The sequence below is a fragment of the Microcaecilia unicolor genome, chromosome 4, assembly GCF_901765095.1.
Source record: "Microcaecilia unicolor chromosome 4, aMicUni1.1, whole genome shotgun sequence".
In the NCBI taxonomy this organism is placed as follows: Eukaryota; Metazoa; Chordata; class Amphibia; order Gymnophiona; family Siphonopidae; genus Microcaecilia; species Microcaecilia unicolor.
The window spans coordinates 71126474-71152304 of record NC_044034.1 but is presented as its reverse complement, the minus strand read 5'-3'; the positions used below and the strand labels follow the sequence as shown (position 1 = coordinate 71152304).

The 25831-nt window shown below is 47.7% G+C and overlaps 1 protein-coding gene across 2 annotated transcripts in view; it reads right to left on the bottom strand.

Annotated features, from left to right (window-relative positions):
- CDK8 (cyclin dependent kinase 8) overlaps positions 1–25831 on the bottom strand; it is a 422329-nt gene that overhangs the window by 145852 nt on the left and 250646 nt on the right. For both annotated transcript variants that reach the window (XM_030200323.1, XM_030200322.1), the window contains exon 5: positions 1422–1479. In XM_030200323.1, coding sequence (XP_030056183.1) covers positions 1422–1479 — 58 coding nt within the window. The remainder of the gene's footprint in view (positions 1–1421; positions 1480–25831) is intronic.

Below are 25831 nucleotides of genomic sequence, written 5' to 3'. Positions count from 1 at the left end.
GGAATCAAACCCAGTTCCCCAGGATCAAAGTCCGCTGCACTAACCACTAGGCTATTCCTCCATTAAGAGCATATGTGTACTTTGTCATTCAAGCATGATCCTTCAACATATATCATTTAAGCTATACTGTAGCCCACCCGTTTGTCTGAAATGTGGGGAACGGGAAAATCAACTCCTTCGTGGTCTTTGGAATTGTGGAAAGATAAAAGCCTTTTGGATGACACTTCTAGCTTACCTCCAACAAATCCTGGGACATGCCTTGATTTTGACTTTTGAAGATGTCTTGTTTCATATAGCCTCGCTTGCGGGTTCTCGGGGGAGGAGGGGAAGTCTGTTTCTTGGGAAGGCCTTTATACTGGGACAAAAATGCGTCCCCAGTCACTGGCTGCACGAAACCCCAGGCTACATACTTCAATGACTCGGGAGGCCTGGACAGCTTGTTCTCACCTTAACAGGCAAAAACATTTTCTTACTATCTGGGAACCCTATTTGGTATCCATTTTACCAATGGCTTGTAGCCAAGTGCTCAATAAATTCATCCGATTTTAGATTTCTTCATAGCTATATGAATGAGGGTGGGGGGAGGGTTTTAGGATGGGTTTCGGGTGGGATGAGTTAGTGCTTTGGATTTGAAGCTACCAGAACCCAAGCCTCAGATCACATTGCTTACATAAGGTCATATACGGTTAAACGTGCAATTGGCTGGGGGGGGGGGGGGGGGTAAAGATATTAACGTGATAAGCTTATATTTTGCAACTTAAATTTAATTCACAAAAATCAATGTTTGCCGTTGATGTTTTATACTGTTTCTGTATGCAAAATTTCAATAAACAAACTTTAATAATAAGTTATACTGCAGCCAAGGAAATGTTGGCTTACACTGGCATAATATTTGGAACTTGATTGCTTTAAAATTGGAGGATTTGAATAGCTATAATAGTTTCAGGAAACTTCTGAAAACTGTTCTTTTTAAAAGATTTGTTAATTTTTTTTAAATCTAATTTTATGGTAAAATTGTAATTCAAGGTTCTGTTTTGGCTTTTGGCTCTATATTTTAATGTAAACCACCTAGAAACTTATGGGTTAGGCAGTCTAGAAATCCAATGTAATGTAATTGCTAAGCCACTGCTGCGATGTGCCACGCTAGGGCACAAAAAGATACTACCAAGATGTACAATTGCTGTTTCCAATTTAATTTATACTGTATATCTTAAACAGATCATAGTGTAACATACAGACAAAAAGGTCTACACCTTTAAATATAAGCTCATTTTGGAAAACACCATAGGGCAGCAAGTATAAATAATAAAAGATAATAATAGAGGCTGAGAAATTATGGGAAAAAAGCCAGAGCCAGAAGGTATATGTTTATTTTTTCACTGTCAGTCAGTAAAATGCCTGAAAGCACCGGTATGACATACCTATTTTTACTCTTCCTCGCTCAGGACCTTCACCCATGACTAAAATATTAGCAGGTTTCTGTGGAAAAAAGATTAAGTGTAAAACAATAAGAAAAAAAAACCCACACAGTTAAATATATAAATGCACAACTAATTCGTAGCTATTTTAAACTTTGATATTTTTTAACGTCACATCCATTATTTCTACTTCTTGCCTTTTGTAATGGGTCTCTGCAGAGAGAGAGACCTGCACTCCTCTTTGTACCAAGCTTCTCCCCAGAACCAGGTCAATAGTTTTTAAAATTAAAACACATGCTGCATTTTTCTCTTTAAGGAAAGCTACAACAAGCTACTGTAATGATGACTTTGTTTAGTTATGGGGCTTGCTTGGGTTCTACTAAGAGATCTGAAGCACATAAAGATGAATCATTGGCAGAACTACATAGAAAAATGTGGCAGAAAATTTCACAAACAGTACCAGCCCATATTATCCTCTCTTGGTTACTCTTCTGTGTGGGCTGCTGAAAAGTAAAATGTCAATGATTTAAACATTTTCCTCTATTATCACCACCAATGTTTTTTTCATTAATTTCTGATTGTATTCTGCTATTAAGACAGAAATGGGAAAAGCCACTGCATGTCCCTGGGTTTGGTAACATCGCATCTTGCTACTCTGAGTTTCTGCCAGGTACTTATTTTATTTATTTATTTATTGTTTGCATTTGTATCCCACATTTTCCCACCTCTTTGCGGGCTCAGTGTGGCTTACAATAAGATAAGAATAATGAAAATACATTTGTTACAACTTGGTTATGGGTTATATTGTACAAGTTATGCGAGATAATCGAATTATCATTAGGAAAATCACATTGGGACATTAACATTGAGACATTGGGAGGAGACAATGGGAAGCTTAAGGGCAGTGTTAAGACACAAAGGCATATGGTGTACATATTTCTGTGAGTAAATGTATGAGTAATGTGGAATTATGGGGGATGGGAGATCATAGGTGGATGTATGATGCATTGATGAACATTGAGTGTGGACTCTGTGTTTTTGTTCTTTCCGTAAATTGATTCAAACAGATGGGTCTTCAGTAATCTGCGGAAGGATGCTTCTTCGTGGATCGCTCTTAGGTTGCGCGGCAGTGTGTTCCAAAGCTGCGTGCTCATGTGAGAAAAGGTTGACGCGTGTAGCATCTTGTATTTCACGCCCTTGCAAGTAGGGAAATGGAGGTTGAGGTATGTTCGGGAAGATCTTCTGGCATTTCTGGGTGGTAAGTCAATCAACTCGGACATGTAGGCTGGGGCTTCGCCGTGAATGACCCAAATTGGTCACTGCTGGAAGCAGGATACTGGGCTAGATGGACCATTGGTCTGTCCCAATATGGCTATTCTGAAATTTACCCTGTTAATGAGATTATCATATAAAATCCTTTGCTGTGTATTATTACAGATAGTTACATAAGAACATAAAGAGTAGTCATACTGGGTCAGACCAATGGTCCAACAAGCCCAGTATCCTGTTTTCCAAACAGTGACCAAGCCAGGTCACAAGTACCTGGCAGAAACCCAAATCGTGGAAACACTCCATACTACAAATCTCAGGGCAAGCAGTTGCTTCCCATGTCAGATAAGTTAATCGCTGTTACCACATCCTAAGGCAAAGAGTTCCAGAGCTTAACTATTCTTTGAGTGAAAAAATATTCCCACCTATTTGTTTTAAAAGTATTTCCATGTAACTTCCTTGAGTGTCCCCTACTCTTTGAACTTTTGGAACAAGTAAAAAATCGATTTACTTCTATTCGTTCTACACCACTCACAATTTTTTCAAAAGATATAGGTCTGGTAATTCCCTCTTGTAGTAACATTAAAGATTTATTATAATACTTGAAATAGTTCACCCAGTCAAAGCATCATTAAACTTTTCCACCAGTAGTTGAGATATTCAAATCCTTAAAAGCAGAAGAACCCAAGTCTGTTTTAAGTATTTCTTCATAAGGAAGGTGTTCTGTTCCCTTTGTCTCTTTTGTTGCTCTTCTCTGAACCTTTTCTAGATCCACTACATCCTTTTTTTCTCATTCAAGCTATCATTGGGTTGAACAATACTATATTATTTTTGAGTTGGGATAACTAGAACTTCATACAATACTCAAAGATACAATTTTATTTTCCATTCATTTCTGAATAATCCCAAACATTGTTTGCTTTTTAGCAGATACAGCACATTAAGCTGAAAATGTCAAATGTATATAGGAAAGCCAATGGCATCAGCCAGTCACTATAACCCTTACCCACATTAATTTGCAAAGTGGGGGACAGGAGAATGGGTGAGTAGTGGCTGTTGGTGGGAATAGGTCTAAGCTGGTTCCTACTCTGAAGGTGAAGAATTAATTTCAAATGGGAAAAGTAGGGGCTGGGGTAAGTTGCTGTTTTGCTTACAGTGAATCCATTGCTCATCTGTTTTCATAGTGCTGTTTTCTGAGTTACTTACTGTATCAGATTTGAAGTTCTGTCTATTTCTCACACTTTTTTGGGAGTTCACGATACTGGATTCCATAGCGTTTGCTTTCCTTTTGGAAAGTAATTTAGTTTATTACTCATTTACTTATCTTGTATCCTGAAAGTGTTACAGAAAAGCCTTTAAAGTGTGGCAAGGGTTCAGCCTGATTCTTCAATACAGGTTTAACAGTTCTGCTAGGCTTTTTCAATATTCTTTGTTTCAGTATGTTCCTTAACTTTAAAGGATGCAATCTTCCTCTCAGTTCTCGAGTTATCTTTTAGAATTATTTTATACACACACTGACTTTGTAGCCTTTAGTTCTGTAAATATTAGTAAAAAGAGTTCTCTGCTGTCATTACCACTTCTGCAGAAATAGCTAACAAAGAATAGCTCTTTATCAGGTCGGTGGAATATCATTTAATTTACACAGTTGTGTTGATTACATAGTTTAAAATTGTAGCTTACCAGTAAGTTGCAACTTAGAAAACAGTGAAGAGATTAATTTTGTTAATAAAAATAGTGCCACATGGCCACAAATAGGCTATTAAATGGTATAAAGCAAACATACAAAGTAGTCATTCAAGAAGGAGCAGAGGATGTATGTGAACTTAACTTTGTAATATACCTAAGTAAATATTAAAAAAATGCAAAATAGACATTGTAATGAAAGAATTTATCTCTAAGGGTCCTTTTACCAAAGGGTTGCCATGTAGCAACCCAGAACTACAACGGACCAACATGGGTGCAGGCAGTAGTTCCACCCCCAGCACATGCCATTTCTGGCGCTAGCAGAAATACTGAAAAAATATTTCCACAAAGGGTTACCTGGCAGTATTCGGGCAGCATCATGTGCTGCCTAGAGACAATGACACGGGAGCGGGTAATCGCGGTAAATTGCAGTAATCCGCAGTAAAACCACAGGAATGGGGAAAATTTCCAAGTTTTACTGCGGGTGCAAAAAGAGGTTATTTCCTCGCCCCGCAGGAGCAGTAATAACCCCTGCACCCGTGGTACAACAGACGCCTACCCATGGGATTAGTTTGGGGGGCAAGGGGGGCATTGCCCCCCCAAACAAAGGGCTGGCGCAACGCTGCAGGCAGCTCTTCCCACCCTCAGCTCCTGGACAGACTTCCTCTTTGTTCCTTCCTGCCTTCTTGCAATGATGTATTTCCTGTTTCCGCGAGGGTGGGACACTGTGTGAGGGAAGGGAAAGGCTGGAGGTTAGCCCGCTGTGTTGTGTGCTTCACTGCCATCGCTGCGAGGAAAATAAAAGGTTTAAACGTGCGGAGGAGGGGGGAGCAGGAAAGAACAGAGAGGAAGGCTGTCGGGGAGCTGAGGGAGGGCAGGGAGAATCGCTGGACATGGATGGGAGGGGGAGAGAAGAGGTCGCTGGACATGGAGAGTAGGGGAAGGCAGGGGGAGGGGAGAGATCGCTGGACATGGAAAGGAGGGGAGGGCAGGGGAGAGAAGAATTGCTGGATATGGAGAGGAGGAGAGAATTGCTGGACATGGATGGATGGATGGAGAGGAGGGCAGGGCAGAGAGGACAATTGCTGGACATGAATGGAGGGGGCAGGAGAGACAGCAAATTTGCTGGATATGGGTGGATGGAGTAGAGGGCAGGGGAGAGAGAACTGCTGGACCTCGATGGATGGAGGGGGGCAGGGGAGAGATGCTGGCCATGGATGGATGGATGGAGGGGGAAGGGGAGAGAGGAATATTGCTGGATATGGATGGATGGAGGAGAGGGAAAGGGAGAATGGAAAATTGCTGGATATGGATGGATGGAGGGGAGAGCAGGGGAGAATGGAGAGTTGCTGGACATGGATGGATGGAGGGGACAGCAGGGGAGAGAGGAAAATTGTTGGACATGGATGGGAGAGAGGAGAATTGCTGGACATGGATGGATGGATGGATGGAGGGGAGGGCAGGGGAGAGAGGAGAATTGCTGGACATGGATGGATGAATGGGGGCACGGGAGAGAGGAAATTTGCTTGATATGGGTGGATGGATGAGAGGGCAGGGGAGAATGAAGAGTTGCTGGACATGGATGGATGGATGGGGGGGGAGGGAAGTCAGGAAGGAGATGCACATGGATGGAGGGGAGGAAAGAGAGGAGAAATGCCGGACATGGATGAAGCGGAGGGCAGGGAAGAGAGGAGAAATGTTGGACAAGGATGGAGGGAAGGAAAGCAACACCAGACTTTGTGGAGGGGGAGAGGGAGGGCAATGACACCAGACCTTGGAGGGAAGGAAGAAGGGAGGGAGGGAGAGTGACACGACCTTGCAAGGGGGAAGAGGAAGGAAGGGCACGGGGTATAGGGCCTTGGAAGCAAGGGAATGAAAGAGAGAAACGGATGGAGCTGGGGACTGATAGGGTGTTGAGATCCAGTGGAGGGTAGATGAGGGCTAATAGGATGGGAATGAGGGCTAAGGAAGTGGGTGAAAAAAGATAGGGGTTAGGAGACTGGATATTAAGTGAGAGATAGAGGGAGGAATGGTAAAAGCTAATAGGCAGATGAGAAGTGAAACAGACTAAGGTGAGAGAAAGGGGGAAAACACAAATAATGGGGGGGGGGGGGGGGGGGGGAGGACATGAAATGAAAGGTCACTGCCTGACAGATGTAGAAAAGGAAAGGACAAAGCCAAGAGGAGAGAGAGAAGAAATGGAAAAGCCAACATGGAAAAGAATTTAGAGAAGACGGACACGTGGAAAGTGGAAAAGAGACTGGGACCAGCCCAATTAGAAAAATAAAGTGCTCGGACAACAAAGGTAGAAGAGAAATATTTTTATGTAATACTTTTTAAGGGCTGAGATGTGCCTTTTTTTGTGAAATGTACGTCTTTTCTATTTTTGTATTTTACAGAGTGCAGGAGAAAATACATTTCTGTTTCTCTTTTACCAGTGTTTACCTGGCTTTCTTGAGGGAGATCTCTATTTCAGTTTTTCTGTGGTTCCCTGTTTTGTATAGTGAGAAAAGAATTAAATGTGCTTGGAGTTGTAGAATGATTAGAAAAATTAGTGCTCATTATTGCTTGTTATGTGAATGAATATTCCATCACTGTTTCATTATTGCTTGCCAGACCAGTCCAGAATTATCACATTTTAAGGGCATTTATTTTAATTCGTGTATGCAGTCCTTACATGCACATGATTTTGCTTTTAAACCAAAGGTAAATCTGAAGTGTGGTTAAACAGCGAGGCTTCTTTGGATAGGCACAGAGTTTGCAGGGACGGGGACAGAGTTTGCAGGGACAGGGCGAGGACAGAGTCTGCGGGGACGGGGCGAGGACAGAGTCTGCGGGGAAGGGGTGAGGACAGAGTCTGCGGGGACGGGGCGAGGACAGAGTTTGCGGGGACAGGGATAGAGTTCGCGGGGGTGAGGACGGGGATAGAGTTCATGGGGATGGGGCGAGGACAAACTTTGTCCCTGCGTTATTCTCTAGTGCTGCCTGGTTACTGCCGGGTTAGTGCGCAAGCCCTTACTGCCACCTCAATGGGTAGCGGAAAGTGCTCCCCTCTGAAATGTCCACAAGGCAAGTGCAAACTTACTGCACAGCCATTTCATTTTTGGTTATTTTCACCCACTGCAGTAAAAGGGGCCCTGGCACATAGCAAAAATGGCCACCGTCACTAGAACGTTTACCACAGCTTAGTAAAAGGGCCCCTAAATAAACGCATGTCATTTTTAACAGTATTAATACAGGAACTATGAAATCAATTGTACTTGATTTCAAACTGGGCATATTAACTTCAATGTGACATAAATAAGAATGAAGCATGGAACTATTTATTATTATTACAATATATGTCTGTCAAACATTCAAGAGCACTCATAAGCCAACTGATAGATCACAATAAACCAAAAAATAATAAAAGGATAACACACAGGTGACTTCTAGAAATTTCAAGCTGTACAATGCACATAAAGGGCCTTTATCATCAAGTCGTGCTAGCGGATCCAGTGCGGTAATGCTGACAGCCCATTCACTTTGAAATGGGCTCCGGTCTCTTTTCAAGCTAGAAGCATTCAAACTATCAGCCAAGAGTATTGAATCTTCTGTGTGATTAGCCTCAGACCTCACAGTGGCAGGTGTTGGGCTATAATACAGTTTATTTATATGGAGCAAAACATTTTCTGGTAGTTTTAAAAACCTTGGCCATACATTTAATTAATGCTTCCTTAGGACACAAAGCATCCAGTCATGGAAAATTTACAAAAAACACAATTTTCAACTCTGAGAAACACTGTCTTTATAAAATACTAGCACAAGTCAAACGTATGCCTGTCAGTGGGAGCCTACACACACAGCTATTTTCTGGACAGTATGGACTCCATAGCAAAAGGCACCCAAGTCTCAGAATTGTTTCTCCGTAAGGCTACCTTGGTCACCAAGCGTTGCATTTTACTGCAATGGAGTCCCAAGGTTCACACAATGGCAGAACCAATGCACCAAACATTTGCTTATGGAGCATCATACAGTGGGGACTAGAGGGCCCAAGGCTAAAAATGAGATTTCTTAAATTATGGACTCCATACTTGGGCACCTTATACATGAGAGTGTGTTCCACCTTTTGAACACGTTGGAGCTGTAATTGCCTCAGTGAGTAAGCATGGAACCTCATGCTTTCTGCTTTTAGAGAGCATGGGGAACTTGTATCAGTGTATGAGGTAAACTGGGGGGGGGGGGGAGTGTAGGTTTTGTTGGGCGTCTGTGGGTAGGGAATTGTGGAGGACTCGGGGGGGGGGGGGGGAAGTATAGAGGTGGTGGTGGGGTATCATTCTTTAAAATTTCTTCATATTGTCACCTTGTTTGGATGTTATATCTTGCTAAGTTTTGAATGTGTGTGATCACACTTTTGAAACCTGTAATTTGTTCATTGGTGACTTAATAAAAATGCTTAACATAAATACTAGCACAAATCCTGCAGAAATTGTGTCTAGATCAGTGGTTTTAAACACACACAGCAGCAGGGATTAAAAAAAAACAGAACAAAAAAACTTTCCAGCATGACTGACTCTTCTCTCTCTCCCTGCATCCAGTGGAACTGCTCCTTCTTCAACCCTCCCTCGAGTCCAGCACCTCTTTTTCTTCCCCCTCCCTTTCCCTTGATCCATTAAACATGCTTGCTTTAGTGGCCTCTGCAGCTGTACAGGCTGCCAGAGCCAGTGCCGGATCCTTCCCAGTGCCGGGCCATGCCTCTCGCTCAACTTACTGTGTACACAAAGTTGGGAAGCGGCACAGGGAACAATAGGGGTCAGTTCAGGCAACCTGTTATGGCTGCAGGGGCTGCTAAAGCAAGCAGGTTTGACAGACTGAAGAGAAGGGGGGGGAAGAGAAAGTGGTGCTGGACACAGGGTGATGAGGTAGGTGTGGGGGGGGGGGGGTTGAGGGAAGGAGAGTTGCTGGGCACGGGAGAGAGGGGACTGAGGGAACAGGAGGGAGAGTTGCTGGACACACAGGAGAGGGGGTCTGAGAGAACAAGAGGGAGAGAGTTGCTAGACACATGAATAAGAGTTGCTGAACTCATGATAAGGGCTGAGGCAGCAAGAGGGAGAGTTGCTGGAGAACAAGAGGGAGAGATGCTGGAGAACAAGAGGGAGCGTTGCTGGACTCATGACAGAGTCTGAAGAAACAAGAGGGAATGTGCTGGACACACGGGGTTACAAGAAGAAGAGCTGCTGGACACATGAGGGAGGGGGCCGCGGAAAAAAGAGGGAGAGTAGCTGGACATGGGGGAAGGGGACCTGAGGGAACAAGAGGGAGCAACGCTGGACACATGGGGGGGCTACGGGAACTAGAGGGAGAACCACTGGAACACGGGGGGGGGGGGGCCTGAGGGAACAAGAGGGAGTTGCTGGACACACCTTTCCTGGAAGCAAGCAAGACTCGGAAGACACCCTCTGAAAGACCCAAGGAGGCAAATTCTAAGGTCTCAGCATCCAGGCCATGAGAGCCAGAGACTGGAGGTTGGGATGTAGAAGCGACCCCACGGTTCCTCGGAGGACAACTCCAGAAGAGGAGGGAACCAAATCTGATGCAGCCAGAAGGGTGCAATCAGGATCATGGTTCCGCAGTCTTGCTTGAGTTCCAGCAAAGTCTTCCCTACTAGAGGTATGGAAGGATACGCATACAGAAGGCCTGTTCCCCAATAAAGGAGAAAGGCATCTGATGCTAGTCTGTCATGGGCCTGAAGCCTGGAACAGAACTGAGGGACCTTGTGATTGATCTGAGTGGCAAAAAAATCCACCGAAGGGGTATCCCACGCGCGGAAGATCTTGCGGGCTACGCCCATGTTCAGTGACCACTTGTGAGGTTGCATTGCTCTGCTCAGCCTGTCAGCCAGACTGTTGTTTACACCTGCCAGAAAAGTGGATTGGAGATACATGCCCTGACGGCGTGCCCAAAGCCACACCTGAATTGCTTCCTGACACAGAGGGTGTGATCCAGTGCACCCCTGCTTGTTGGTGTAATAAATCGCAATCTGATTGTCTGTTTGAATCAAGATGATTTCGTTCGCCAGCCGATCTCTGAAAGCCTTCAGAGCGTTCCAGATCACTCGTAATTCCTGAAGGTTGATCTGAAGACCTGTTTCCCAGAAGGACCAGGCTCCTTGAGTGTGAAGCCCATCTACATGAGCTCCCCCCTTAGGAAGGATGCATCCGTCGTCGGCACTTTTTGTGGCTGAGGAATTTGAATGGTCATCCTATGGTCAAATTGGACCAGATTGTCCACCACTGAAGAGAATTTTGAAAATTGGTGGACAGTTGGATCACATCCTCCAGATCCCCCACAGCTTGGTACCACTGGTAAGCTAGGGTCCCATTGAGCTGATCTCGTATGTAGACGGGCCATGGGAGTTACATGAACTGTGGAGGCCATGTGGCCCAGAAGTCTCAACATCTGCCAAGTTGAGATCTGAGACGCTCGAACTGTAGACACCAGGGACAAGAGGTTGTCTGCTCTTGTCAGGGGAAGATAAGCCTGAGCTGTCTTCGTGTCCAGCAGTGCTCTAATGAATTCCAATTTTTGGACAGGAGTGAGATGGTACTTGGAGTAATTTATTACGAACCCCAGTAGCTCTAGCACCTGAATAGTCATTCCCATGGCCTCCAGAGCACCTTCCTCCGAGGTGCTCTTCACCAGCCAATCGTTGAGATAAAGGAACACATGCACTCCCAGTTTGCATAGCGACGCTGCGACAGCTGCTAGACACTTTGTAAACACTCTGGGCGCAGACAGCAGACCAAATGGTAGTACACAGTACTGAAAGTGCTGCATTCTGGGGGGTCTGAGGCAAGATGGCGTCTAAGAGAGGAGACGTGATGTGAGAGCTCCAGAAAACCGCAAACGCGTCTTTTGTAAGGGGGCACTTTTTCTCCATTTTTAGATGGGGAAAAGGAAAGGGAAGTCCGGGGTGAAAGCCTCTCCTAACCCCGGAGGTAATCCTGCTCTCAAACAGACGACGCTTGACGAATTCAGAACTCCACCACCGGGAGTGCGAAGGCCTGCTTTGATTGATCCTACCTGCTTGTCAGGGGAATCCAGTGTTGAAGCGGCCTCTTTAAGTCCGCTTTTCCAACCTCCACCTCCGAGACCTGGTAGCAGTGTGATGACGCCAGCTGAGCTCCGAAGTGAATTCTCCGAAGCTGGTAATTCTGCCTTGAGGGCTGGGAGAGGACCTGTCGATTCATCAACCCCACTGGAATTAACATCACAGAGGGTAGAGATGGCTGAGGCCCTCCCTATTTCCTCTACTAAGGGAGCTGCTCCTGAAAGTCCCGGTCTGATGGTAAAACAGCTGTTGTAACACTCGATGTACTGTGGGAAGCTATCCAAGCTCTAAGTGCCTCGCTTCAGCAGGTAAATAACTCATTCAAACAGGAACTATTGGTTTTAAACCAATTTAAATTGTCCTCTAATGAAAAAATTCAAATAAATGAACAAAAATTGTAACACATGATAGTGAAAATAAAATATTGCAAAGTTCTGTTGGGACTCTTATCCAAGATAGGAATATCCTGGATAAAAGATTGGAATATCTGGATAATCAAACAAGAAAGAACAATCTGAGATTCCTTAATTTCCTAAATCACCGCTTATTGCTCCTATTGAAATGTGAGGAAATACTTCACAGAAATATTAGAAATCCTAAAGAGGTATTTTCCTCAATAATCAAAGCATTCTATATTACCAGGACTTCTACTTCTGTGGAGAATCAACAACAATTGAATCTATCCGAATTCTGGAAAGTTCTCTCGAGGCTATCACCGACTCGGACAACGTTAATTGTCACATTTGCTTTTGAGACTGACCGAAACAATATTTTGAGATTGTATTTTAAGCCCATGTCAGCACTATTCTATGGATCTAAAATACAAATATTCCCTGATCTCAATAGAGAACTCAGAAAAGAAGAAGACAATTTATGGGTCTGAAATCAAGGATTCTTGAATTGAATGGGTCTTTCTCTTAAAATTTCCCTGTAGATGCCTGATTTCCTTAAACACTGTTAATTATGCTTTCTTTGATCCTAAAAAACTACAGGACTTTATATTATCACATGAAGACGGAGCGGCTGGTAGTAAAATACCCCCACAGTTTGAACACTGGAAATCGCTAGCTGCCTATTCGCATTCCCCCTCTTAGTTTAAATTTATTTACTTAAATAATTTCTTAGTATCTTGCCAAAGAAATATTGTGGACAAACAAATGTGTAATTTTTTGGTTGATTTATTTTATATTACTAATACTATGTTATTTCTTTGTTCTCAAAACATTTATTCAATGTAAATGTATTAATGAAACTTATAAATAAAGGGGGAAAAAAAAAAAAGAAAGTGCTGCATTCCCAACCGAAATCGAAGATAACTTTCTGTGAACTGGAAGTATTGAGATGTGTGTGTAAGCATCCTTTAAGACCAGAGAGCATAGCCAATCATTCTCCTGAATCATGGGAAGAAGGGTGCCCAGGGAAACCATCCTGAACTTTTCTCGGACTAGGAATTTGTTCAGGGCCCTCAGGTCTAAGATGGGACGCATCCCCCTGGTTTTCTTTTACACAAGGAAGTACCTGGAATAGAATCCCTGCCCTTCTTCCCCTGGTGGAACAGTTTCGACCGCATGGGCCTTTAGAAGGGCAGAGAGTTCCTCTGCAAGAACCTGCTTGTGCTGGTAGCTGTAAGAATGAGCTCCCAGTGGGCAATTTGGAGGTTTGGATTCCAGGTTGAGGGTGTAGCCCTCTCCCTTGGCACGCGCGCCGTCGCTGGTCCGCCCACGCTCCCTCCCTCCGAACACCAGTTCGCCGCCTCCGCCCTCCCTCCAACCCAACAAGCATCAGGCCACCCCCCGTCCTCCCTCCCAGCACCAGGAACCCCCCTCCTCCTGTGAAATTTAAAAAGCGTACCGTCCTCCTCGGGATTAAGGCAGCGTGCAGTGGCAGCGAAGCGCACGTTCTTCACTCGGTGCGCCTTCGCCTTCCCTTCTGTCTCTCAAGCTCTGGTCCCGCCCCTCATAAGCGAAGGCGCGCCGCGAAGAACATGCGCTTCGCTGCCGCTGCACGCTGCTTTAATCCCAAGGACGGTACGCTTTTAAAATTTCACAGGAGGAGGGGGGTTCCTGGTGCTGGGAGGTAGGGACGGGCGGGCGGCCTGATGCTTGTTGGGTTGGAGGGAGGGCGGGACGCAGGCCTGGTGCTGGGTGGGTGGTAGGAGGGAGGCTTGGTGCTGTGTGCTGCTGGGTGGGAGGGAGGGAGGCCTGCTGCTGGGTGGGAGGGCAGCAGGCCTGCTGCTGGGTGGGTGGGAGGGAGGCTGGGTACTGGGAGGGAGGGCTGCCTGGTGCTGAGAGGGAGGGAGGGTGGCAGGCCTGGTGCTGGGTGGGTGGGGGGAGGGAGGCTGGGTGCTTGGGTACTGGGAGGGAGGGCTGCCTGGTGCTGGGAGGGAGGGCGGCAGGCAGGCCTGGTGCTGGGTGGGAGGGAAGCCTGATGTTGGGTGCTGGGTGGGAGGGTGGGAGGGAGGGAGGCAGGGTGCTGCGAGGGAGGGCGACAGGCCTGGTGCTGGGTGGGTGGGAGGGAGGCTGGGTGCTGCTGGGTGCTGGGAAGGAGGGCTGCCTGGTGCTGGGTGGGAAAGCGGCAGGCTGGGTGCTGCTGGGTGCTGGGAGGGAGGGCTGCCTGGTGCTGGGAGGGAGGGCAGCAGGTCTGGTGCTGGGTGGGAGGGAGGCAGGACTGGATACTGGGTGCTGCTGGGTGCTGCCTGGTGCTGGGAGGGAGGGCAGGGGGAGAGGAGGGTGGCTGGACATGGGTGGCTGGAGGGGAGAGGAGGTTGCTGGACATGGATGGAGGGCAAGAAATGAAGAAGAAAGGAGGAAAGTAAAGAAATAAATGGAAAGGAAGCCCTGGAAATGGAGTTAAGAGAACAGATAGCAGCAGAATCAGAGACTGGACCAATATGGATAGAAAAACAAAATCACCAGACAACAAAGGTAGAAAAAAATCATTTTATTTTCATTTTAGTGTTTGGAATATGTCCAATTTGAAAATTTACATCTGCTGTCTTATTTTGCACTGGGTATACTGGATCTGTAACAGCTTACAGAAATTATTTATAATGAAAAAAATCATGTTATTTTTTCCTCCTGTACTAGTATAATATTTTCAATGATGTCTGTTTATATGCACCATGGCTGGTGTAGGGGGTGTGGCTATCATAGGGGTGGAGTCATATGTGGTAACCCCGCCCATAATGAGTACCGGCACTTTGCGATAAATAATTCGATTTTGGGTTGCTGTTTGGGCACTCGGTCTCTGAAAGGTTCGCCATCACTGGTGTATCCTAACTGGACTACTTGAAGAACCCACCGGTCGCAGGTTATGAGAGGCCACCTTTGGTAAAAAAAAAACCATTAACTTCCCTTCAACCTGCAAGTCGTCCAGTACGGACACTTTTACAGTGGCTATGCTTAACTGGAGCCAGTCAAAAGCTCACCCCTTGCTTTTGCTGGAGAGCAGCACGGGCCTGAGGCGCACACTGTTGACAAGAATGAGAACGCTGGGGCTGAGCTTGACTAGGCTGTCGAGAAGCTGCAGTGTACCTATGCCTAGCATAGGAATAGGGAGCACTCCTCTTCCCCCCAAAAACCCTCCTAGATGAGGAGGTTGTAGCAGAAGGCGTCCAGCAGGAGAATCCATAGTATCATTAAGCTTCTTGATCTGGTCAACAAGATCCTCTACTTTTTCACCAAAAAGGTTGTTCCCCCCCCCCCCCCCCCCCCCTGCATGGTACATCCGCTGCTGGACCGAATGATCCAGGTCAGAGACACACAGCCCTGAGAGTCTACGCATCACTATACCTTGAGCAGCGATCTTGGATGCTACATCAAAAAAGTCGTAAGCGCCCCTGGCCAGGAATTTACGACACCCCTATCCCCCTATCTGTTGGTGTTCCCCAGGGATCGGTCCTTGGACCCCTTCTCTTCTCAATCTACACCTCTTCCCTGGGCGCCCTCATCTCATCTCATGGTTTCCAGTATCATCTCTATGCTGATGATACCCAGCTATATCTCTCCACACCAGACATCACCGTAGAGACCCAGGCAAAGGTATCAGCCTGCCTATCCGACATTGCTGCCTGGATGTCGGACCGCCACCTGAAACTGAACATGTCCAAGACCGAGCTCATCGTCTTTCCACCAAAACCCACGTCTCCTCTTCCTCCACTTTCTATCTCAGTTGATAACACCCTCATCCTCCCTGTCTCATCTGCCCGCAACCTCGGAGTCATCTTTGACTCCTCCCTCTCCTTCTCTGCGCATATCCAGCAGACTGCCAAGAACTGCCGCTTCTTCCTCTTTAACATCAGCAAAATTCACCCTTTCCTCTCTGAACACACCACCCGAACTCTCGTCCATGCTCTCATCACCTCTCGCCTTGACTACTGCAACTTACTCCTCACTGGCCTCCCACTTAGCCATCTATCCCCCCTTCAATCTGTTCAGAACTCTGCTGCACGTCTCATATTCCGCCAAAACCGATTTACTCATATCACCCCTCTCCTCAGGTCACTTCACTGGCTTCCAATCAGATACCGCATTCAATTCAAGCTTCTCCTTCTTACCTACAAATGCATTCAGTCTGCAGCCCCTCACTACCTCTCCTCCCTCATCTCCCCCTATGTTCCCGCCCGTAACCTCCATTCACAGGACAAATCCCTCCTCTCTGTACCCTTCTCCAACACCGCCAACTCCAGGCTCCACTCATTCTGCCTCGCCTCACCCTATGCTTGGAATAACCTTCCTGAGCCCTTAAGCCAAGCCCCCTCCCTGCCCATCTTCAAGTCTTTGCTTAAAACCCACCTCTTCAATGCTGCATTCGGCACCTAACTCTTACCGTTCACTAAATCCAGACTGCCCCAATTTGACCGCCCCTATCGGACTATCCGTTCACTTGTCTCTTAGATTGTAAGCTCCTTGAGCAGGGACCGTCCCTCTATGTTAAATTGTACAGCGCTGTGTAACCCTAGTAGCGCTTTAGAAATGTTAAGTAGTAGTAGTAGTAGACACACCTTCTGCTGTCTGACCACCTGGCGAAAAGGCTCGGCCTGCTCCGCAGGGAGGGCATCAACCAAGCTAGACAGCTATCTCACCAAGTTCCGCTGTGTACACTTGTGAAAAGCTAGTAGGACTGGATTCGACCAGCGTGCATAGCAGCCCGATACATCTTCCTCCCAAAAAATCCAAAGTCCTAGCTTCTCTGACTGGGGGTGCCGAGGCATAATCTCTAGTACTCTTGGCTCTTTTGAGGGTGGAGTCCACCACCATGGAATTGTGGGCTAACTGAGATCTCATCAATCCAGTTTCACCGTGGATCCGATACTGGGAATCAGCTTTCTTCGGGATCATGGGGCCAGACAGAGGGAACGACCAGTTCCGCATAAGAACTTCCTTCAGTACCTTATGCAGAGGAGCTATCACAGCCTGCTTAAGTGGAGAAGGATAGTCCAGGACCTCGAGCATCTCAGCCCTGGGTTCATCCTCAACCTCCATAGGGAATTTAATAGTAATAGCCATTTCCCGGACAAAAGATGTGAAAGAAAGGAGGAGACAGGTTCAGAGGGAATCCCATACGACTCATCGGAAGAAAAGTATCTGGGATCTCCCTCTGACTCCCACAAACGCTCCTCTTCAGTATCGGATAATACTCTCTCTCAGGGAACTCCAAGACAGCCTGCCTCGACACCAAGGATCGACATCCTCGATGGCGATGTCGAGAGGCCGACACCTACACGGACTGCGGCAAAGCTTCCTCCACCAACGTTGAAGGGGAGTCAACCTAGGTGGCAGCCGACACCAGTGCTGCTTGAACTTCACCGCAGGTGAAGGGACAGACGGTACGGAAGGCGCAGGCACCCCCGACACCAAAGTAGACTGGCGCAGCAGTCCTTCCAGAAGCGCTGGAAGCAGGACCCCGATGCGCTCATCAAGAGTTGCCATCACAGAAGGCTGCAGGGTCGGTGGAAGAATCTGCTGAGGCTCAGGTGCAGGTACTGGGCTGCTAAGAGACCGGCGCATTGGCAACCCCTTTATAGAGGGAGAGCGATCTTCTCAGTGCCGACGCTTCCCGGATGCCTGTTAATCTAATTGTGAGTCCTTGTGCCTAGGCTGAGGCTTAGGAAGGACTTTGGCCAAGGCCTAGAGTAGACCAAACAGGCACTAAGCAACACCACAGGCCACAAAGCCCTGCACACTCTGGACAATCAACAAGCACAACCAGAAAAGGGAGATAGACTACTGAGGCGGGAACCCACTCGTACAGATTCCAAGCGTACGGGCCTCACGGCCGAAATGGAACCAAATCATACACTAGGGAAGGGAAAAGAACAACAAGTTGTCCCCGAAAGGACTGCAGCTCAAGCACAAAGGGAAGGGCGACAGACAAAACTGGCGGATACAGCCTAGGACCAGAGGGAAAGAATACAAACAAAGGCTACACAGAAACTCAGGTAGCGGAGGGCAAAGCCCACATGGAAAAAGGGAAAGCCGGGGACAGAATGGGACACTATAGATGGACTCTTCAAGAGTGAAGCTCCACAGGAATGGCTAAACAGGGAAAAACAGGCTGAAGGAAAAGGCTGCTTTCAAATAAGGAAAGGAAAGAAGCAGGCACACAAGAGTACAGAAAAGGATAAGGCAGAGAAAGGCTACCTAACAGAGGCAGCGCTCACAAAAGGCAAATACCAAGCACTGCACATAAAGGGTTAACTCTGAGTAAAGGGAAACAAAGTAGGAACAAGCTTACCACGGGCAGAAAGGCTGCCTAACAGAAACAGGACTCATAGAAGACAAATATCAAGCTCTGCACACAAAGGGTTAACACTGAGTAAAGGGAAACAAAGTAGGAATGAGCTTACCACGAAAAGAAAGGCTGCTTACCAGAAGCAGCACTCACAGAAGGTCAATATTAAGCTCAGCACATAAAGGGTTAACACTGAGTAAAGGGAAACAAACAAAGCAGGAACAAGCTTACCACAGACAGAAAAGCTACTTAACAGAGGCAGGGAGAGACGAGGCAGAAGACAGGCCCAGCTGCCCTGCAGAGAAGCAATCAAGGACACACTGGTTACAACCAGCACACACACACACAGACCACAAAAAAAAAAAAGGAGAGCAAGCAAAAACTCTCCAAAATACCCACTGTGCCATGAGCAAAGAGAAACAGAACCAGAGCTTGGCTGACAGGAATTAACGCTAGAGTGTACGTTGTAGAGAGAGGTAAGTTTAAATAGGAAAATTAGGATCTTACCATGGTAATTTTCTTTCCTTAAGTCATAGCAGATGAATCCATTACGAATGGGTTGTGTCCACCTACAAGCAGGGGAAGATAGACAGCCTCTTGGCCAGCTAGCTCCATCTGTCTCTCAGTATTTGAAGCTTCCAAAGCAGCGTTACACCGCAAAGTAGAATAACATGAACTTTCCTCACAGCGAACAAACGTCCCAGAACAGGAGCAGTAATTCAAAGGAGGGACGAACTTAACCTCCTCTAACAGAACAGAAATCCTGAAGACTGTTTTCCAACTTCTCCCAATGAGGGAACATATCTACAGGAAAAACTGAACCCAAAACAGCATTAATCAATCAATCAAGCAATCAATCAATCAATCAGGGAGGGCTCATGGATTCATTTTCCCTTCCTTGTCATCAAGCGGATGAATCCATCAAAGCAATCGCTAGATAGGGTGGGAACAGGCCACACCACGCGCCAGCACTTGTGCTCCAAAATGCGCACCCCTCCTGGCAGCCACATCCAGCCTGTAATGTCGGGCAAATGAGAGCTTAGACGCCCATGTCGCTGCACTGCATATCTCTTGAAGAGAGAGTGCTCCAGTTTCAGCCAAAGAAAAGGAAATCGCTCTTGTGGAATGTGCCTTAAAGGCTTCGGGCGAAGGCCGGCCAGACAGCAGATATGCTGAAAAAATAGCTTCTTTGAGCCAGCGGGCTAGATGCTGGAGACCCTCTGCGAGGACCTGACAAAAAAACGAAAAGGAGGTCAGAGGTCCTGAAAGCATTTGACATGCGTAGATATTGCAACAGAGCCCTTCGCACATCTAGAAGGTGCAACTGCCCAAAAATTCCAGAAACTCCTCTCTAGAAAAGGAGGTCAGGAAAATAGGCTGGTTTAGGTGAAATGCTGAACCCACCTTAGGCAGAAAGGAAGGCACAGTACATACCATAACTACGGACTCTGAGAATAGCAGAAATGCGTCTCGACAGGACAGCGCCTGGAGCTCAGACACCCGTCTCGCCGATGTAATGGCCAACAAAAGACCGTCTTTAGGGTCACATCCTTATCCGAAGTTCGCCCTAAGCGGCTCAAAGGGCGAACAATGAAAGGGCCTTTAAACTAACCCCAGGTTCCAGGCCAGACACGGAGCCCGCACGGGATGGACAGAGCTGAAGCACCCCTCTAAGAAACCGTGCCACATCCGGATAAGCAGCCAGGGAGAGGCCAGCCACCTTTCCCCGAAAACATGCTAAGGCTGCCAATTGAACACACAGGGGAATTATAGGCCAAGCCTTTTTTGTAAACCATCCTGCCAAAAGTCAAGTATCCAGTGAGACAGAAGCCCGCATGGGTGTAATCGCTTTAGCAGCACACCAAGCCTCAAACTGGCGCCAAATCCGAGCTTAGGCAACGGAAGTGGAATGCTTGCGGGCCTGAAGGAGAGTGGAGATGACCTTGTTGGAATAGCCCTTGTCTCTCAATTGCGCCCTCTCAATAGCCATGCACAAGACCAAAGCGGCAGGCATCCTCCATGGTTACCGGCCCCTGTGACAACAGATTCCGGTACGAGAGGCAAAGCAAGGGGAGCCTCTACCAGCATCCGCTTGGAGGTACGCATACCATGGCCGCCTGGGCCAATCCGGGGCAATGAGAACCACCCTCTCTTTGATGACGCCGAATCCGCAGGAGAACTCACCCTATCAAGGGCAACGAGGGAAACACATACAGGAGGCCCTGAGGCCAGGATTGAGCCAAGGCATCCAACCCCACCGAGCGAGGATCTCTCCAGCCTGCTGTAAAAGCACCGGGACTTGGCATTTGCGCTTGATGCCATAAGATCCGCTACGGGCATTTGGCACAGATCTGAAGGAAACACTTCGTCTGCCCGTTCCCACTCCGCTGGGTCGATTTAATGCCTGCTTAGATAATCGGCTTGCACGTTGCTTTGACCTGCAATGTGAGCTGCTGACAGAAACTGCAGATGTAGCTCGGCCAGTGGCATATCTGAGCGGCTTCTGTGGCCAGTGCTTGACACTGAGTGCCGCCTTGTTGATTTTATGTAGGCCACCGCTGTCGTGTTGTCCAACAGAACTCTGACAGCCAGGCCCTCCAGGGTTGTGTGAAAGCCCAGAAGCGCCTGGACTATCGTTTTTAACTCCAAGAGACTGATGGACCACTCCGATTCCTCGGATGTCCAGAGACCCTGGGCATGCCTTCCCTGGCAATGTGCTTCCCAGCCCTCAGGCTGGCATCTGTTACCACCAGGCACCAATCAGGGAGCGCTAGCGGCATTCCTCACCGCAGCATGCTGTCTGAGAGCCACCACTCCATACTGAGTCGGGCCACAGGTGAGCCACGTGAGTCTGCGCTGGCAATCCTGAGAAATTGGAGACCATCGTTGAAGCAGGGAACACTGCAGAGGTCTCAGGTGCGCTCTCGCCCATGGCACCACTTCCCAAAGTGGCCGTCATTGACCCCCAACAGCTGGACTATGTCCCAAGCTCGCGGGCGAGGCATCCTCAGGAGCAGACGGACCTAGTTCTGAAGCTTGCACTACCTTTGCTCGGGTAGAAAGACAAACCCGAGGCTGTGTCGAACCGGACCCTCAAATATTCTAGAGATGAGAAGGGGTCAGGTGACTTTTGGGTATATTGACGACCCAGCCCAGAGATTGAAAGTACTGAGACCACTCTGGCTGTTACATGATGACTCTCTTCTGCAGAGTCCGCTCTGATGAGCCAGTCGTCCAAGTACGAGTGAACCCGGATACCCTCTCGTCTGAGAAAGGCAGCTACTACCACCATTACCTTGGAAAAGGTTCGGGGAGCTGTGGCCCAAAACTGGAAATGTTTTCCCAACACCGCAAACCGGAGAAAACTGTTGGTGCGGGGGCCAAATAGGAATGTGCAAGTAGGCTTCTTTCAGGACCAGAGACGTGAGAAACTCTCCTGGCTGTACCGCCACAATGATGGAGCGCAGGGTTTCCATGCAAAAATGCCACACTCTCAGTGACTTGTTGACTTCCTTTAAGTCGAGTATGGGCCGAAAAGACCCTCCTTTTCGCTGGCACCACAAAGTAAATGGAGTAACGGCCGGAGCCGAGCTCGGCGGGAGCCACAGGGACCACCACCACGAGGTGCAACAAGCCTTGCAAGGTCTCCTCTACCGCCGCCCGTTTGACGGTAGAGCCGCATTGGGACTCCACAAACACATCTCTCACCGGGGCATTGAATTCTAATCTGTAGCCATTTCTGATCAGGTCCAAAACCCACTGATGTGAGGTAATCTTGACCCATTCCTCTAGAAAGAGGGAAAGACGTCCTCCAACTGCAGGAATTGAGGAGTGGGCTGGCAAACCATCATTGAGAGGGTCGTCCATAAACTCAAGGCTTTGAGCCGGCAGCTGCAGAACGTTTGTCCAAGCGAAAGGAGTTCCTCTGCTGAAAGCAGGCACGTGAAGTAAACCCAGCAGAACGCCCCGGGTGGTACCTTTGAGCTTCACGGAAGCGAGTTCTGGAAAAGGAGGGAACCGCCTGACCCTTGGAAAAGGCCGCGGCCTATCCTAGGGTAAGCGCTGGGGTTTAGCATCCCCCAGGCCCTTGACAATTTTCTCCAACTCCTCACCAATAGGAGAAGGCCCTGGAAGGGCAACTTCACCAACCTTGCTTAGAGGCCATGTCAGCCGCCCAATGTCGTAGCCATAGAAGGCGGCGAGCGGCCACCCCCCACAGCCATCTGTTTAGCCGAAGCTCTGACCAGATCATAGAGGGCGTCAGACCAAAATGGCAAGGCCAACTCCATCCGCCTGTGCCACCTCCGCAAGGGGCTCCCGCTTCATCTCCGGGCTATTTCCACTGCCTGTTGCAACCAAGCGAGGCAGGCTCGAGCAGCATAACAACTGCACACAGATGCCCGTAAGGCTAGGCCTGAAATCTCAAAGGACCGCTTCATTGTTGATTCTAGACGCCGGTCCTGCATGTCCTTCAGGGCGACCCCTCCCTCTACTGGGAGGGTAGTCTTCTTTGTCACAGCCGTGACTAGGGCATCCACTTTAGGCACGGCCAAACGTGCCAAGTGCTCCTCACTAAGAGCGTATAAGTGCCCCACTGCCCTGGCAACTTTCAAAGGCCCCTCAGGGTCAGCCCAGTGAGCCGAAATAAGCTCTTGGATGGAGTCATGCAAAGGAAAGGCTTGAGCAGGCTTCTTAGTACTTGCCATCCTCGGATTACCAGAGGAGGCTTCGCCCATCACAGATCTTCAATAGAGAGGACCTGCAGGGCGTCAGAAATAAGCGCTGGCAGCTCCTCGCGGTGGAAAAATCCTAACTGCAGTGGGATCATCTGGATCCAGTGGCAATCCTACACCTTCCTCTGGCTCTTCTGACCACAAAGGCCTGCCAGACCTCTCAGAATCCCCACAGCCCGACCACGGGGGGGGGGGGGGGGGGGGGGTGCCACGCTCTGAAGGGGAATTTACTCTTCTGCGCTTGTCTTGCGGCCAACTGTCTGGAGAAAAACGCCTGATGTCAATCCCGGGCCGGTCTCCACCGGAGGGGAACCAGGAATCAACGCAGAGTCAGACATCTGCGGCAGAGCTCTTTTTAACATGAACGCTTTATGTAAAAGCAACACAAACTCAGGGGAGAAAGGCTCACCCTGGCCTCCCGGTTCCAATCCGGGGTAAGCAGCTCCTCTGGTAGCCTCCATCCGAGGCTCCCCTCCGGCCTCAGACCCCTCCGCACCTGTGGGGGTTGAGCCATGCGGCACATCCAAGATGGCGCCCGCTGCTAGCTCCACCAAGCAGGAAGAAATATTGCTCGCCATGCGCGGGCCAGCCCTGACGTCTGAAGAGAACGATGTACAGAGCCCCGCTGCAGATCTGCGCTTGCCACAACATGAACAGCGCTTAACAACCTCCGCAGCCATCGCCGAAAACGGCGGAAAATTCAAAATGGCAGATTCGCCCCAAAAACGTCCCGATCACGGGCCCTCCCCGGGGGAGCTACAAGACTCTCTTACCTCACTAGACCGAGTCCCAGAGCTCCGGTCATGCTACACAGACTGAAGAAAGCCTCAGAATTGCAGCGCTAAAGAGCGCGTCGCAGGTTTTTTTTTTTTTTTTTTAAGGCTGTGAGGAAAGTTAGAGGCAACAGCTACAGAGGCACTCCAGAGGTTCAGGAGAGTGGGAAAGGCAGGGAAAGGACGAACCAATGTGCCTGCATCCACAGAGAAGAGTGTGGGAAAGGCAGGGATAGGGCAAACCTATATGCCTGCATCTACATCGGGGGCCGGGTAAGGCAGGGAAAGGGCGAACCTATGTGCCTTTAAAGTGGGCACCACCAGCCACAACACCCCTGCTACAACTGGCAGATTTCTGAAGGAGCTGAATAAGCTGCGTCCAACCCTGCTGGGGAGATAGAGAATACCGAGAGGCAGATGGAGCTAGCTGGCCAAGAGGCACTATGGTTTTCAGTGCTCTCTATCTCCCCCCGCTGGTAGGTGGACACAACCCATTCATAATGGATCCATCTGCTCGATGACAAGGAAACAATTTATATTTGAGCATAAGACTGATCTTTTTTCCAGCTCATGAAGAAGTGAATTTAGCTCCACTTGAATAGCCATGACACCCTCAGCTCATCAGAAAGTTGAACTGAATATGCCTTCTCAACTTGCTCCACAATACTTTAGGAAATCAAGTCATCAAATAGTGTACAGATTATGATCGTTCCCAGCAAAAAAGGCTTGGCTGCAGCCCCCCAAAAAGAGTGTCCATATGTACAGTATATCATTAGTTGCCATATGTCCCATAGCAACCAAATAAAACTACAGAAGCCCTCCTTTCTACAGGGATATAAAGGAAACCTCTACAACTGATGCTCTCCCAAATGTTCTGTAACCTATAAGTCTATCCACATCATGTGTATCATTTGAGATAATTTCCAGGTCCAGCACCAAATCTACCACCCAGAAAAGCAACTCAGAAGAAAATGAAAAGAAATCAATACATGATAAAGTACTATGGGCTCAAGAAATGTGTGTGTAATTTGCTCTGAAGAATGCAAATTCTCCACACATTGGTAAAAATCATATGTTTCACAAATGTATATCAAACATTACTGTTGATGTAAGGACCCACTCTGGCCTCTAGTTGATCTATAAAAGGTTTTTAAGATTTCACCAATGAATATGCATGAGATCTATTTGCATACAATTGAGGAAGTGCATACAAATAGATCTCATGCATATTCATTGGGGAAATTCTGAAAACCTGACTGGATTGTGGCCCTCGAGGACCAAGGTCAGACAACTCATCATCACTTAGCACACAAAGAGGTATATTTTCAAAGCACTTAGCCTTCCAAAGTTCCATAGAAACCTATGGAACTTTGGAAGGCTAAGTGCTTTGAAAATATGCCTCAATCTTCCCTCAGCAAAACTTCAGGTGCATCTATTGAAGATAAACATCACTCCAACACTACATAAAAGGAGGAATCATAAGAGCTGGGTTCGTACACATTTCCCAGTAACAGCCTCCTATCATGGAGCTATCCCAAAACAAAAATAAAACAATCCTGAGGATCCTTCTCCATCCTGTCCACCACAAATCCCACCCACTTAATTAAAATTACTACCCAAACCTTTTTTTTCCCCTGGTGATGACCCATAAACTTCCTCCACCAACCAACATCTCATGTTCTAGATCGTGTCTCATGTAACAATACTATCTTCACCCTTTTATCTCTCAAGGCTTTGAGCACCTTGTACATTTTGATAGGGGAACCAATTCCACAAACATTCCAGGAAACTATGCAACCCACATATTCTCACTCAAACAGTAACGCACACCGAATACCTCAGAGTCCAGTTATGAGGAAAGAATAACAAAATAAATAAATAAATGAGGCAGGGCAGCAATAAAACATCGTTAATATGAAAACACTGTAGCCCTCCCACTGACTACAATGGCAGCTGAAGTAAAATGCATTTGTCACTTTAACGTTCCCTTCCCACATCCTCAATTCCTGCCAATCCAATCAGCCACCAGTTCAACTCCAGTCCGCAGAAAATTATGGAAACAGGCAGGAATAACTTGTTTAAAATGTTTGTATGTTGGGTAGCTTGCCAGGTGCCCTTGACCTAGACTGGCCG